At 33.2% G+C, this 15840-nt stretch overlaps 2 protein-coding genes across 3 annotated transcripts; one reads left to right on the top strand and one right to left on the bottom strand.

Moving 5' to 3' along the window:
• Positions 1 to 548: 548 nt before the first annotated feature.
• Positions 549 to 7649, top strand: LOC115972600. Of its 2 annotated transcripts, none has more exons than XM_031092930.1 (8): positions 549 to 932; positions 1100 to 1336; positions 2938 to 3046; positions 3994 to 4039; positions 4360 to 4421; positions 4941 to 4999; positions 5602 to 5727; positions 7392 to 7649. In XM_031092930.1, exons 1-7 carry the CDS (start codon positions 853 to 855, stop codon positions 5699 to 5701), a joined length of 693 nt encoding a protein of 230 aa, XP_030948790.1. In that variant the 5' UTR covers positions 549 to 852; the 3' UTR covers positions 5702 to 5727; positions 7392 to 7649. The 2 variants fall into 2 exon arrangements, with proteins under 2 accessions (XP_030948790.1, XP_030948789.1); XM_031092929.1 differs by having other exon boundaries at positions 550 to 932; positions 4360 to 4445.
• Positions 7650 to 9120: 1471 nt separating this feature from the next.
• LOC115971099 (glutamic acid-rich protein) lies at positions 9121 to 14000 on the bottom strand. Its single transcript, XM_031090792.1, has 4 exons — positions 13929 to 14000; positions 13350 to 13710; positions 10091 to 12501; positions 9121 to 9464 (listed from the first exon to the last, which is right to left on the bottom strand). The coding sequence occupies exons 2-3, from the start codon at positions 13706 to 13708 to the stop codon at positions 10131 to 10133; spliced, it is 2730 nt and encodes a 909-aa protein (XP_030946652.1). The 5' UTR covers positions 13709 to 13710; positions 13929 to 14000; the 3' UTR covers positions 9121 to 9464; positions 10091 to 10130.
• Between the last annotated feature and the right edge of the window lie 1840 nt (positions 14001 to 15840).

Below are 15840 nucleotides of genomic sequence, written 5' to 3'. Positions count from 1 at the left end.
CTGTATGAATACCACGACTAACCACCATCCGGTGACCAAAGCCTAGCCTTTCAAACCCACGCTCTACAAATGATATTGTTTGGGTCTTTTTTACGTGCGTACCCAATATCATTTTGGGTCGTTACAAATTGAGTCCTTACAGCTCTCTAATTCTTATTTAATTTTGTCAAATTATGCATCCCAATAGCATTTAGTCTCTTACAAAGAGCCTCCAACAACAATATTTTTAGTCACAAGATATATAATGAAATAATAAATTTTAATTTATGAATATCGTCATGTGGTGAATAGAATATTCTTCTAAATTTGGTATGGAGAAAAAATTTGCTCTGAATAATATCCGAATATATATCCTGACCAAACACAAAGAACCCACTTATTGCTACTCATTTATTTATATAATTTATGCACAAAATTTGTTCATGTAAAATGATGTGATCACTTTACAACGGAACTCTCAGTGTAGACACGTGTAAAACCAGTGGCCTCATAACGTGCTGTTTGCCGGTGCTGAACTAAAAAAAACAATGATAGATCAATATAGTGATAGTGTGGTACTGAACATACAAACAAAGCTGTCGTTACCCACCATCCCTCTCGCTCTGTCTATCTTCTTCAACCTTTAAGCATTCAATTTCAACCTCCAAAGAGCTCCTTCCCTTTCCAATTTCTCAGCAAAATAAAAAATACAATAAATTTAAACCGGTTAATGAACATGCTGCAACTGTGTTGCTCTTTATCTTTGTTAGTAACTTTGAAGAAATGACTCTTTCATTTTAGTCTGAATTCTCCTCTGGCTCTACTTGTCTTTTTTCAAAGTCTTGTATTTCACTTTGCAGCAATATAACAGTGATGTTAACTATTAAATGGCATGGACGTGGACAAGGCTGTGCCTCATTTCTATCTTCTCCTATACTAAAACCCAATACCAGGTTTTTACTACTGCTAATTATAGTAATATTAATCGATGTAATATATTTATGTTTTTCTTAAAATATTGGATAACTTGCTATTTTGCCATCTTTGCTAAATTTGCATAATCTTTCTTTACTTATATTCTATTTGTACTCATTATCTTAAAGTTTTGAGTTTATTTCAGGAAGAAAACTAAAGTAATCAAGCTAAACATATCAACTCCATCTGAGTCAAATGTAAAGAAAGCAAATTTATCAGCCACAAGGAAAGAAAGAATTAAGCTTCCAAATTATGATGATGATTGCTGTGGGGGCAAGACATTTCATATTAGTGAATTTCTATGCCACCCTTCTGGAATTCAAGCAATGCTCAATACAAGTTCCTTGCAAAGTTTTCAAGCTCTTGACACTAACACTTACAGGTCTTTTCATTTTACTATTCGATTTAATTTTCTTTAGCTTTGCTAATCTTATTTTGATTTGTAATTGTGTTTTGCCATAATAAGTAACGAATAATTTTCATGATATACGGAACTGCTTGTGTACTATTATTGTTTCTTGAGAGAAACTGAAATTACCAAAAAATTTTCAGGGAAGAAAGAGAAACTGAATGCAAACGAATGCTATGATTATTTTTATAAGACTTCATGGGGACCAATTGTTCCACATCGTGAAGCATACATAGTTGCGGAAAAATTAAGATGAATGCACCATTTTGGAGGGTAATTTGTGTAGCTTTGTGCCATCAAATCTGGTCTAGGGTGCCTAAAGGATTAAATTCTCTGCAGTGTTATAAAAAGAGACCTGTCAGTTTAGGAAGTAATAGAGAGTGTGACTTCATATAGAATAGAATAGAATGGAAAGAAAAAATACATATGGCCTACCCTGACTAGTTAGTTGAGGATCCATAACTAATCTCAAAATTTTGGGACTAAGGCTTAGTGGTTGCTGTTGTTTAATGTTCTTGAACATGATATAGGTGAGAAATGTGCGTGGACAATTTCTATGTTAAAAGTATGAAAGATCAGAAGGATTTTGAGGGTGACCCTTGAATGATTCTATTAAAAGATCTTATTTTTTAATCTTTTATGGTCCTCTTGTTGCTGGACTTGGCCTTAGTAGAAAACAAAGTGGGATCCTAATAAGAATTGGGGATTCTAGTAAAAGATCTTATTTTTTAGTCTTTTACGGTCCTCTTGTTGAAAGTGAAACTATCATGATGAAATTTTATGATACACACTCTCTTTGTTATGGTCTCAGAATTTTATGACAATCCTTTGTGTTTTCTCTTAGTTTAAGTTATTTTTTCAATGAAGCAGGAACTTAAAAGAAATTTAAAGATCCACAAGCATTGACCATAAAAATCAAAAATATTTTAATTAGGGTTATTAATATAGAAGAATTCAATAGTTATTACTTATTACTTTGTTTGCATATATATCTTTGACTAGAAATCATATCTCTAGTATAGTGGAAATTCCTATCTTACACATTATCACATATGAACTGCAATGCTGGTTTTTAACCTCGAGCTTTCAAAGATGTAATATAGCTAGAAAACAATAATTTTTTCTTGTCTGGAAGATTCTATTCTTCTAGAGTGCCCCTTTCTATGGTGCAATTCAATTTCTGAGCTTTGCCTTTCAATGCTTACATTTTTTGTGTTCTGAAGATTGGACAACTCCCATCTTCTTAGTGCAGCTTTGGTGGTGTGTATGAACAGTGGTTAATTAACCTATTCAAGTTTTATTATAAGATGTTCTTGGCCCTTCTTATAGACATCAAGGATGAGTTGACACAATGATATTTAAGAAATTCTGGTTCTTTCTTTAAACTAAATAAGATTTCTATAATTCAATGTAAATGAACCAGACAATTAGTTCAGTTGTAGTCTCATCCAAAATGATGGACAACTCACTTTCTCATGTGCCTTCACAATTATAAACTCTATAGAGAAAAATTGTTACTCATACATTTTTGGAAATCAAGTTTCAAATAGGATTATCCTCAACTGATTGTGTAGGTGCTTTCTTCCAAAAGTTCAACTTCTAAATTTTGAAGCGGCCCCTGTGCTGGACTTACGAGTGACCCCAACAAATGAAGATTGTACAGTTGAGATGCTTTCTTGCAAGGTGAGTTTCTCTTCTAGGTGAGATAGTGCAAAAGAAATTCCAAGGGGTTGGGGTTAAGGGCTCTGGCTGTTGCATCATTCTCTCCTGGTTTCTTAAAAGTGAAAAAATACGTTGGTTTGGTACCATTTCCAAATAGAAGGGACAGGGTTTGTTATTTGGGTTAAACTTGTTTACACACTCCTCCAAGTGCAACCGAAGTCATGATTTCAATTGTTTTTGGGGATATGTGTAAAATTTTGCAAAATAGTTTGTGTGTAATAAACACTACTCATATTATTTTCATTAAAAGAGACGAAAGTTTTTATACTTGCAACAAAAAAAGGCAAAAGAAAACTTTTACTTCCATTTACCAACACCAGATCCATGTTGTTACCTCCTCTGCCAACCACACCACAGGCATGCTACCTCCAACAACACCATCAAGGCATTAACCCTTTAGTCCTTTAACACTACCAGCATGTCACCATCACCACCTTTGCCATAATAACATTTAGTACTGATATATGACTTATAATTCATTTATATATATTTTAGGTTCAGACTGGTGGATGTAAAAAAAAATCAATTTGTAAAATGTTATAAATGCCTAGTGAGCTTACTTGAACAGGAAGTAAGTGCCTTACATGTGAGGAAGAAGAATACTGGGATGGCTTGGAGATATGCAATAAATTTACACTAGAAAAAGAAAAACAACAAGAACTCCACGCTCAGATATTGAGAAGCCTCCTTTGCCCAGTCACATTTGAACTTCGATTTTACTACTTTGAACCTTCATAATTAATTATCTGGCATGGTGTGTCTTGGTCTTAAAAAATAAGATGCTGAATTGGTTTTTCTATAGGGTATCTCTTGTAAACTGCCCAAGTACTTGGCTTGTTCCCTTTTCTCAATGATATTTTTAAACATTAACAAAAGGTTTGCTGAAGTTTTCCCAATATGATATGCAGTTTGAGGGTTCAGAGATCATGGAACGACAAAACAACCATTTTTCAGGTACATTTAGATCTACTGGAGTTAGCCTACTAGAGAAATAAGTAGTCGTTTATGGGAATAAAAAATATAAGTTTACTGCAGAGGACTAACCTTTTCTATTCTTCCATTTGTTTGTTTCTCTCCTCAAATTAAACCTCAATATTTTAAGACTTCTGTAACATGCTCATGGACTATGTGAGCCATTGTCCATAGGACCTAAAAGAATCTTTTGTACAAAAAAATTTATACAATATATGGGGTGTTATATTCATTTGATATGATGCAAATGATTTTGAATCAATATCATTAGATTTCTTTAAAATATTGTTTTGGACTTGCAGCTTCTATGCTAAATCACATGACATGGGAGACGAATGGTTTTGAATCATTTTTGGAGGTTGAGGTGAAGTTGAATCTCACTCTTGAGGTTGTAATTATTCCCCTCAGAAACTGTGATAACTTTTTAGATTGTGGCATATGCAGACTTATTTTTTCCCTCAAAAAAGAGAAACATGTTAAAAGAGTTTTTTTGTTGTTGTTGTGGGGGAAGGCCAGGGGTTCCCACATGTTGCATGAGGAACAATTAATTCACTTGAGACCAATTTTTGAAGCACTGTTGGATCATATCTTATCTTGTTAACAAATAAATTTTAGGTTTACTTTATCCATGTTATTTAGCTTGGTTGATGAGATAGTTCTAGCTCGTCAATCAGTCCTCCCAGATGTAATATAGCAAAATATTAACAGATCACCTTTTCTCCTCCTTATGCAGAATAACTTGGTCCTTTCATTCATTTCATGTTCATTTTCTGATTGATGAAATTATATGGCCTATGCATCTTTTCAAATCTATGTCATACTGAGTATTGAGTTGGGGATATAGTCTCACTAGTATATGAACAATACTGTCTGTTGCTTGCAGATTTACACACGCCCATTTACTATGTTGCCTGTATCATCTGTTGAGCGTCCTGGAAATTTGTAAGTTATTCCGTAACCATTTTTAATTACAGTTTATCCTCTTGAAATCTACTAGTCTTAAATCATTATTTCATGAAGTATGTGGTTATTCTTGTAATTTATGAGCTTGATAGCCTAGCATACAGATTTTGGGCAACACAATTTCATCACTCATTAGCTGTATCTTTGATAATATAATGAATATGTTAGTTACTATCAAAACAATTGAATTGCTTTGATCAGTGTTTTTATTTGTTATCATTAAAAAGGTATAGAAAGGTAGAATTTGAGAACAACCAAGTCACTTTCCAAGTACTTTGTAAGGGTATCTCGATATTCACATAATCCACGAGAAGAAGACTAATTTTTGCTTGTGGAAAATGCACTCTGCTCCTATCCTGATCCTAGAGACTAAAAACCCATCTAAACACTACAATATTCTCATAGATTATCAATCTGTTTCTAAAGTTATCTAGTTTTGGCTTCTTGAGTATCGAACATCCTCATTTTCATGCCATAATTCCACAAATAAGAACACTTCCTATTTTACAAGCTGTACTTTTGTTTCTCTAGACCCTTTATTTTCTCCACATCCAAATAATAGAAAGTGTGGTGATGTACAGAATGATGCAAGCTCTGGTGGATAGGCTCTTCCCATTACATATACAGCAACTACTACAAGATTATGACAAATGGGTTCATCAGCAATTGGATATTTTATGAAGTCTGTCCTCCATCTACTTTTACAAGTAAATTCTTTGTCCTGATACTTAATAATTCTTTTAATTTTACAACAAATGGTCTGATATTGGATTTCAGATAATTTTCTTTGCTTTTGATTGACCAATATTTATGCTTACCATGATAATACCAATATTTTGAAACTATTTAGAATTTTATGTCACTTCTAAAATTGTGTCTTCAAGACATGACATCTAAAACTCTGAGTTCAATACATAATTTCAAGTCTAACTGCTTTTTCATTTTTGTTTTTTCATAAGGCTTTTTCTAATTCATTACAATCAATGCCACTTCTCTCCTTGCATTCAAATCTAAAGATTTATGTCATTCCTTTTTTTTTTTCTCCTCCCATTTTTAACATTAATTGATTTAGTCAAGACTCAAGATAGAGTATGAGAAAAAAAAAATTATGGATTCTAACTCACAATTTCAAAATAGTAATGTCTTGCCAACTCAAACCTAAAGTTGTGAGTTGAGATTTTAAGAAAATGCATATTTCAATATTAGTCTTCAATAATTAATTCAAGGATGACATAAAAACTTAAAAGTAAAAAAAGAACATATATATCATTTATAGTACTCACTAGAAATAGGGGTGTGCATGGGTCAGGTTGAGGGGATTTTTCGACCCAACCCACCATGGTGGGTTAAAAAAATCCAACCCATCACATGGGTTCAACCCAACCCACATAGATCGGGTTGGGTCAGGTTGAACCCATTGGTTAGATAGTTTTTATTATATTTTATTACTATTGTTATTAAATTGATTAGAAAAAATATATATCTCACCTGCCACCTGAGTTGAAAAAAAAATATATACACAAACTAGTATTCCAACTCAATTATAAACAAAATATATCCAACTGAGTTGATAAACAAAATATTCATGAACTAGTATCCTAACTTAGCTATAAACAAATAGGAGTGAAGTGGGAGAGTGAGAGTGGCAGGCAACATAGAGAGAAATAAGATTGTTAGGGTTTGCGAGATAATTGGGTTTTATATAAGAAGAGTCGAATAGGGGGAAAAATTAAATAAAAAATGATTAATTATAATATATATTTGTAAATATATATTAAATATATATAATTTAAATTTTAAATATATAGGTAGATTTGGTCAAGTTAGGCGGGTTGTGATTGTTACGACATGAACCCAACCCAACCCACAATTAAAAAAAAATTCATAACCCAACCTAACCCACCAATCCCTAAAAACCGACCCAACCCAATAGGTTTTGTCGGTTTTGACAGGTTGGTTGCACATCCTTAACAAGAAGGGAGAAACTAGAAAATGGGAGAGAGATGGGTGCAGGGATAAAAAGAAAAAAAATTTAAAATGTCCACCTCTCCCACTTCAGCTTCTCATGAGATTCAGGAGTGTAAGCATCATCAGCGGCTTCATCCATGTACTCGTAGATAAAGCCAATGCTGTTCGGACTAAACATTCTTCAGATTAACTTCTTCTTCTTTTTTTCATTGTTCAAATGGTTTGAAGCAAAATGAGTTTTTGAAGAGAAACAAATGTGACCCTTTTTCATTAAACTTTTTCTAAAGATAGCCTTTTAATTATGAGAGTATTATAAAATGTTTTGGGATTGAAGAATCATGTCAAAATCGTTGTTTAAATTATCAATTGATGTCTTATGACTTCTCTATTGTTTTGCTTGCAGTTTTGTAGGTTTTGGTAACCTATCGCTTGGATAAGAGAAACGTCAGATTTGGTGATATTTTTTCTCATTATTGAAAAAGAATCCATTGTTTCTTTTAGTTTTGCAAGAACATTACAGCGCACATCAAAGAGATCTATGTTTTTCCTAATCTGGTTACCCAAGCATCTTTCTGCCATTTCTTAATTAGAAGCATTCTTATATCACCACTTGTATGACTAGCCAAGTTCTTGATATTAATTTCCTTCAATATTTTAATAATTTCAAATCTCCACCACAAATTGTTGATGTACTAAAAAAATCAGTTCAATAATTTTTTAGGCAAAAAGTGTAGTTATTTGATCATATTATATATGTTTACAAATTTAAAAATTATATGATATAATGACCGATAGATAGGCATGACTCAAGAATGCAAATATCATTTAGATAAGTAAAAAATGCAAATATTTCAATTATTTTTGTTACATTCTTAACTGTGTGATGATTTTTTTTTTCAAATCAATTGTTTCTCATATCATTTGCTTTTTGTTTCCCAAATAAAAGAAAATTGACATCATAATTTAATTATACTTAATTAATTAATACTCCACTTAAAATAATTAATATAATAAAATAAATATATTTATCATATTAGTAATCTTTTTAATTTTATAGAATAAATATTGGTATGTGTGTGTGTGTATATATATATATATTATGTATCGGTGAAAAGAGCTAAAAAATTAAATAGTTAAGCAATTGGGCACAAGAAAGAATATTATATTCTAAATCGATAACTATTATATTATTATATATATAAAGCCAAAGCTAAGTGAAAATTTAATTACATCTCATATTAGAGTCTAATTTTATACCATGTGTCTCATGACTCTCATCTAAAATTTTGGTACAATTATTTACTACACTATAAAATCGAGGAGTCCAATTAAATTTTCTTAATTTTTTATGCTAAATGAGTTATTATGTAAGAAAACCATAAAATCAAAATTAATAATCCTTAAATAAAATCAACATAAGTGATTCATTATTATTATAATATAATTAGTGGTTGGACAAATTAAAATTAAAAATTTCATCAATTGTTAAGAACGTATAGAATATATAATTCAACAGTAAGATTTTTAAAATATAAATTTTATAACAAGTTATTAAGTGGTATAATGTTATTTAGAGTTACACCAGGTATAACTTGAATCCAACTATATATATATATATATATATAAACTTGTTAAAATTTTAATATGCATTTAGTTATGCGTATTTGTAAATGTGTTCCACACATATGCATGTATTACAAATTAATAATAATAATAATTTATTCTAAATAAAAATTGTTTTATATATAATTTATAAAAATAATCACATATATTCTTTTAATATAATAAATAATGAATGCAAAACTATACGTATTTTTTTTTTTTTGGAAAAAAAAGGTAAGTAAAACTATATACAATTAATATATAGATTTGTTCTATTGGCTTATGTAATGAGCTAATACTTTAACATAAATACAAACTTTATTTGAGTGAAAGCCTGAATAAAGAATCTCTCAAAAAATTTGTCATATGACAAAACTTCATACTCTCTCACATGAAGTTCTAATTTATTTATCGTTAAATGCGATAAATCTTTTAACAGACATCCATAAACTTCTAACCAAAAAGCAGTTGAAATATAACACTGCGAAAAAGGAAAATGGCCATCCGACAAGATAACGAGACCCTCAAGCTATAACTTGAACAAGCATCATTTAATATGCAATTATTTGCTTCAACGAACCTTCTATAATTTGAAAACCAAAAGAACCATATTACATAATATCAAGATCTCATCTCTTCCTCTCAAGCGCAACATCAGACGCATCAAGAGCAACATCAGACGCAGCAATTACAATGAAAAAGTACACTCCATTACAAACTGGTTCAATTGCATGAGGGAAAAAAACAAACAAAAACTAAAATATGCATCCTCCAGTACATTGAGTAGAAAATCGTGCATCTCCATTAGCCTTGGCAAATAGAATTCAGCTTTTTGCTGGCGATGACCATTTAACCAACTTTGATGTGATAAGCACTGTAACAACGCATTTGATAAAATCAGACAAAAATTTCTGAGATATTATTTGATGAAACAGAACCTTAAATGATGCGTAACAAAGTATCAGGAAAATTTATGCAGGGAGAGAATCCATGACACACCCCAAAATTTGATGGTTTCGAATTAACTTCAATATAAACATTAAGAAGAAAATTTTTAAAAATTGTTCCAGCTAAGTGAAATGCCCAGAATGGAGATACAAAAATGGAATGCGATTCTCAGGCCCTAACTCCAATATGTTTGAAAACTTTTCTGTTTTGTAGAGCAACTAGCATGGAAGATCTAAATAAAAAGCCTTACTTCATGTATAAAACCAGAATGAAGCGTAGAAAAAACATAAAATAAGAAATGGTTGCTTTTTGGAAACAAAAAGAATGGCCTTTGAATACTTGTTCCTTAGCATATCTGTACAAAGATAAGCACTTGATTTCAACTCTAGTAGGCATAACCTACAAATGCATGCATCTTCATAGTTCATACTAGAACTGTATGCTAATATGCAACATTAGCATGAGGTCTTCAAAATACCTATATGGCTGAATCCCTATACCTTCTAACAAACAAAAAATATGAGTAAATTTCAAGGGAGATTATTAACTCACCATCTGCAGTACAACTCCAAGACAGAAAGCAGAAATGGTGTCAACGCCTAGCTCTATCATCATCACGCTTATCGTAATCATGCCTTTTTCCCTCGCTTGATCGAGAATCATCATATCTCGCTCTCTTCGAGTAATCCAGTTGCCTATCCCTCTCATGACCTCTATTTTCTCGCTCTTCGTCATCTCCTCTTACCTGCCGTCTACTTCCACGCTGATTCTCTTCATCATCCCTTATATGCCTTCTATATTCATAATCTTCATCTCTTCTATGCTTTCTCCCTCTTTGCTCCTCTTCAACTCTGCTTTGTCTTCTCCCTCCCCCTATTTCCTCATAATTCCGGTCATCCTTTCTACTAATGCGTTCTGTTTCGTCATTCTTACCATAACTTCTACCACCCCGCTCAACAGTTTCATTATCACGCTGTCCCCCAGATCTAAAACTTGAATAATCCTCCCTCTTCTTGTCATCCTTATTTAAGTATGCTCTAGTATTTGAGTCATACTCAATTTTAGAGTCCTTTTGTTGCTCCCCACTGTGCTCTGCCCCTTTGACAGAATGGCGACTTCTTGATTTTGACTCAGGTTGCTCATCTTCATTTCCAACATTAAGCCTCCCCTTCCCTCTCATTCTTTCATGACTTTCATAAGTTGTTTCATCTGCAATATCTCTCCTAGACTTGTACCGTCTAAAATCAATCTCATCAACTGGAGAAACTGACTCTTTTTCCACTGCCTTTTGTCTCCCTGCAGTAATCTTAGATTTTCTCCTATCATAACTGGTATCAGAATCTTCATCATCAGACTCATCCTCTGAATCATGTCTTCTACCCACTCTCACATGCTGATCTTTATTTTTCTCGTTCTCTATCCTATGACTTCCACTATGTCGATTCCGCTGTTTCTCCAATTGACTTCTTTTCTTTTCTATCTCCTTATCAGTATCACTGGATTCATCCTCTGAATCATGTCTTCTGTTCATTCTCACATGCTTATCTTGATTCTTCTCGTTCTCTATCCTATGACTACCACTAGGTTGATTCCGTTGTTTCCCCAATTGACTTCTTTTCTTTTCCATCTCCTTCTCCAAATGACTTCTTTTCTTTTCAATCTCCTTATCAGTATCATCAGATTCATCCTCTGAATCATGTCTTCTGTTCATTCGAACATGCTTATCTTGATTCCTCTCGTTCTCTATCCTTTGACTTCGACTAGGTTGACTCCGCTGTCTCTCCAATTGACTTCTTTTCTTTTCCATCTCCTTATCAGTATCACTGGATTCATCCTCTGAATCATGTCTTCTGTTCATTCGCACATGCTTATCTTGATTCTTCTCATTCTCTATCCTATGACTTCCACTAGGTTGACTCCGCTGTTTCTCCAATTGACTTCTTTTCTTTTCCATCTCCTTATCAGTATCACTGGATTCATCCTCTGAATCATGTCTTCTATTCATTCGCACATGCTTATCTTGATTCTTCTCATTCTCTATCCTATGACTTCCATTAGGATGATTCCGTTGTTTCTCCAATTGACTTCTTTTCTTTTCTATCTCATTATCAGTATCATTGGATTCATCCTTTGAATCATGTCTTCCACTTGTTCTCAAATGCTGATCCCGATTCTGTATACGAGGCTTAGTTGAACAATAACCATCATTGGAGCCATGCCTCCTATTAGATGTTCTATACTTATCCCCCCTTTTGGAACTCTCATTGCTTGAGTCATCGGTAGCAGAATCAGAACCATCACTATCATGTTTTTGGTTCTTGTGCTTTAAAGTCTTGTGCTTCTTATAAGCATCCATATCAGAATCCGTAGCAGAATCAGAATCATCAATGTTGTGCACCTTGCTTTTCTTGTGCTTCCTTGAAGTCTTCCGCACATTGACATTACTGTCAGAATCAGTAGCAGAATCAGAATCATCGCTGTCACGTAATTTGCTTTTCTTATGCTTCTTAGAAGGCTTGTGCTTCTTATCAACATCAATATCAGAATCACTTTCACGTTCAGTGCCCCTATTACCTCTGCGGTGCTTCTTTTGAAGAGCCTTGGAATTCTCCCCACGGCTATCTGTATCAGAAGAGTCAGTTTCATGCCTTCTCTTTTTACTTCCTTCCTTCTTGTGGTGCCTTGATTCTTTAAGACCCTTTTTCTTATCATCTTTTTCAACTTTCTGATCTTCATCCATGTTTTTCTTCCCCCTGAACTCTCTATCCAAAAAAGCATGTTCACGTTTCTCATAATGCTTGATATCATCACCAAGACCATCCTTCTGGCCATTTCTGACATCATCACTCCCTTCAATACTTTGCTCATTAGGTTCAGATGCAGCTATCCCAAAAGCAGATCTTAAAGTTTCCATTTGCTTCTCTTTCCTGGCAGCAACTTGGTGGGTCTGTGTATCTGAATATCTGATGAATATGCAAGCATAAAACTTATTAAAAAAATGTCCATCTTCCAAAGATGGATAAACAAGACTACTATTAAAAATAATGGTGGGAAGTACAGATACAAGTCAACAGATTGCCTCATTTGAAGATCTCACAAATGAAAATAACAATAGATAGTCACCCATTGAAACATCAAATATGAGGAATAAATTTTCAAAGGAAGAAAAAAGTATAAGAACTAAGAAACGCAATTCCCAAAGTATATGCCAGCTCAAAGTAAAGCATATACCTCCAAAACCAAATAAAAGAAGAGGCAGAACTGCTTGTTCCCCAATGACGCATCCTTTTATTAAATTAGTAAGTTTACAAATGCACCCAATTGGGTCTTAAACCCACAACCTCAGGACCTTGATCTTACAAGGAAATGAGAGACCATTTAAGCTAGAGCTCAATGACATGTGCTAATACTAACATTGTACCAAGCCTATTGAATTAGTCTTTTATTACCATTAATACAAAGGCCGTACCCAATGCACAAATCTCTCACTTTTTTCAAGGTCTGAAAGAGGTCATGGTAGACAGCCTTTCCCAAACCTTTTTTTTTAGAGAGACTGATCCCCAGACTCAAATCTCTTTTGATGGAAGGCATTTGCCATCGCAACCTCTCTTTTATTACCATTAATATGACATAAACACACACACCACAATGTCAACTAATAAAACCAGTACTAATAACAATTGAAAAAAAAAAAAAAAACCCCACTAGTCATAGAATATTAGCAAACCCAATCCAAACAACTACAATTGATACAAATGGAAATAACATAAAATCAAACTTCCAACAACTTTCCGAAAGTGCAAGAAATTACTTATTATTGGTGATATTCCCTCCTTCCTGGGAAAAAGCAGAGGTGGCGGCTGTGGCAGCAGCTTCTAGGATCTTCCGTTCCTCGTCGAGCCGCTTGGTAATCTCAGCATCGGTGCAACCCTCATCGGTGAGCTGGTCCTCGAGTTCGACGAGCTTGAGCTCAATCTGACGCTTGCGATCGTGCTCGAGAATATCCCTATTGGGTTTCCTAGTGAGACCAGCCGAAGCCGGGTTCGCCTCGAATCCCTTGCCGTTCTCACTGTTCTTCCCAGTCTTAGACCTGATGAAAAACTTGTTGCTCTGTATGTACCCATTGGTGCCTGACCCTCTCGGAGTCTGTAACCCTATTCCGTTATACATCTCTGAAGAAAAAAACCAAACCAAATTCACAATAATGCTTAGATTTCAAATTCCAAGTAATAGAAAATTTTGAAAAAAATCCTAATATATGGAATGAAATGAACAATCTAGATCTATGATTGTCAACAATAACAATAGATTTAAGGAAAGAAAAAGAGAGAATCGGAATTTCTATATATTTTCCAGGGAAAACAAACAAGATCGAAGAATCTAGGGTTACCTTTGGTTGGCAAGCAATGAAACGGTGCGATCTGGCTGTTAGAGTGTGCCAACTTTTCATTATATAATACAAATTCTGAAAAGAACTGGGCTTGGCCCAAGAGGAAGTATAAAACGAATTCTAATAGTACTCGGCTTGCCCCAATAGTTAGTGTAGTATAGTTTTATAAATGATTTTTTTGGATAGCTTATTTGAATAATATGAAATAAAAAGTTAACAACTAGTTTATTTTTTAAAGGTCATGCTAACGAGTGCCCTTAAGGTACTGGTTAAGAATCCAGTTAAAGAAAATTTTTATGGGAAAAGAAAAAAAAAGCAATTAATGTTTTGACATTTTTTTTTTTTCATTTCTCATCAAAATGATGTCAAAACTTTATTTAATTGGAATCTTAACCAGTTCCCTAAGGGCACTCGTTAGCATTTCCCTTTTTTAAAATTTGAGACAAAAAAATGAATAATTTAAGCAAAAAGCTAGCTTGTAATTGGTTTAGTAAAGTTTTACTATATTTGTAAGGACACATTTCGAATCCTTCGCCAAAGGTATGATTGGATCCAATCCCAATAAGTCCAATACAATGAATTTGTAGAGAGTAAGTTGAAAAACTAGGTTCTAATGAATGACTTAACAGTTAGAATGGAATTTAAAAGGTAATCAAACAAAAATGGACTGGATTTATCTAAGTAAATTTGTCATCGGCACAATCCGAAGAGGTATATTTTAGTATATATTGATTGAAAATGGTTACAGATATGGTACAAGATGCTACAATGTTTTCTCTTCCAAATTTCTGATCCCTCCTCCATGGAAGGTCTCTTATGTTATATAATTCCCTTTAAATGATCTTGATCCTACACTTGTTGATCATCTAAGTCACTACTTGAGTGTTTGTCCCATCGGACACCCCCTCAAGCCCTCTATGAATTGGGGTAGCCAAGGCAGCACTGTTCTGTGATCTTCTCCACATTAATGCAGCCAGAAAGTTAGCTACAGAGTATTTAATGCGGTTGCAGCAGCCTTTCTTTAGATATTTCCGGGTTTCCATCCCTCTTGTACATTCATAATGCACGTCTCTATTAGTGAAATTTCCTGGAAGGTCACTTTAAACGATAGGATATACATTTGGTCTATACTTCGCTAATCCAAGGAGGACAACCTCCCCCAATCTTTCCATTTGCCAGATGCTCATGGGACTCTAAATTAACACCCTCATTACTGTTTATTCATTCTCGAACCAATCAACATCCTCGGTCAAGGCTCAAGACCCAATATATAATTTTGGGTCCTTATCCCTACAATATTCATTCTAATTTTTATAAATAAATAATTAAAAAATATTTATTATATTAAAATATAGGGATAAATACAAAAACGGAAAAACCACCTTTGGGCTAAGACTAAGTATTAGCATGATTTTTCCCAAAAAAAAAAAAAAAAAAAAAAATTATTTGTTTCCCATACACAGACAACAATTAACACCGTTTAAAAGTTCATTACTCCTCCAAGTTATCTGCTACCTTTCTAAGAGATTATCTTGATTTCACTGGTCACAAAATAACTACATTATGGTAAATATATGCACATGATAGTGTCTACATAGCATATGGTAAACAAATAATAGCTAGAGATAGAGAAGGAAGTAGGAGCATAAAATTTTTCAAATAATGTTAAATGACATTTGTGCTTAGAGAGCAAATTAGATATTTTTGAAAAGCTTTGGTAGTAATTGGCATTAACCTGAATCTCTGGGATAATTTTTATATTTTGGCCTAAATTATAAAATTATAATAATAATTAAAATAAACGTTGAAGTTTATTTTAAATTTCTTGATTTCTTTTAATTAAGTTAAAGTATAATTTTAAATATCTTAAATTAGTAAAGTTTTATCAAAATTAAAATTTTGCTAACAGTTA

Source organism: Quercus lobata, chromosome 12 (genome assembly GCF_001633185.2).
Source record: "Quercus lobata isolate SW786 chromosome 12, ValleyOak3.0 Primary Assembly, whole genome shotgun sequence".
NCBI lineage: Eukaryota > Viridiplantae > Streptophyta > Magnoliopsida > Fagales > Fagaceae > Quercus > Quercus lobata.
The sequence above is the reverse complement of the archived record's forward strand: the minus strand, read 5'-3'. Positions and strand labels throughout refer to the sequence as shown.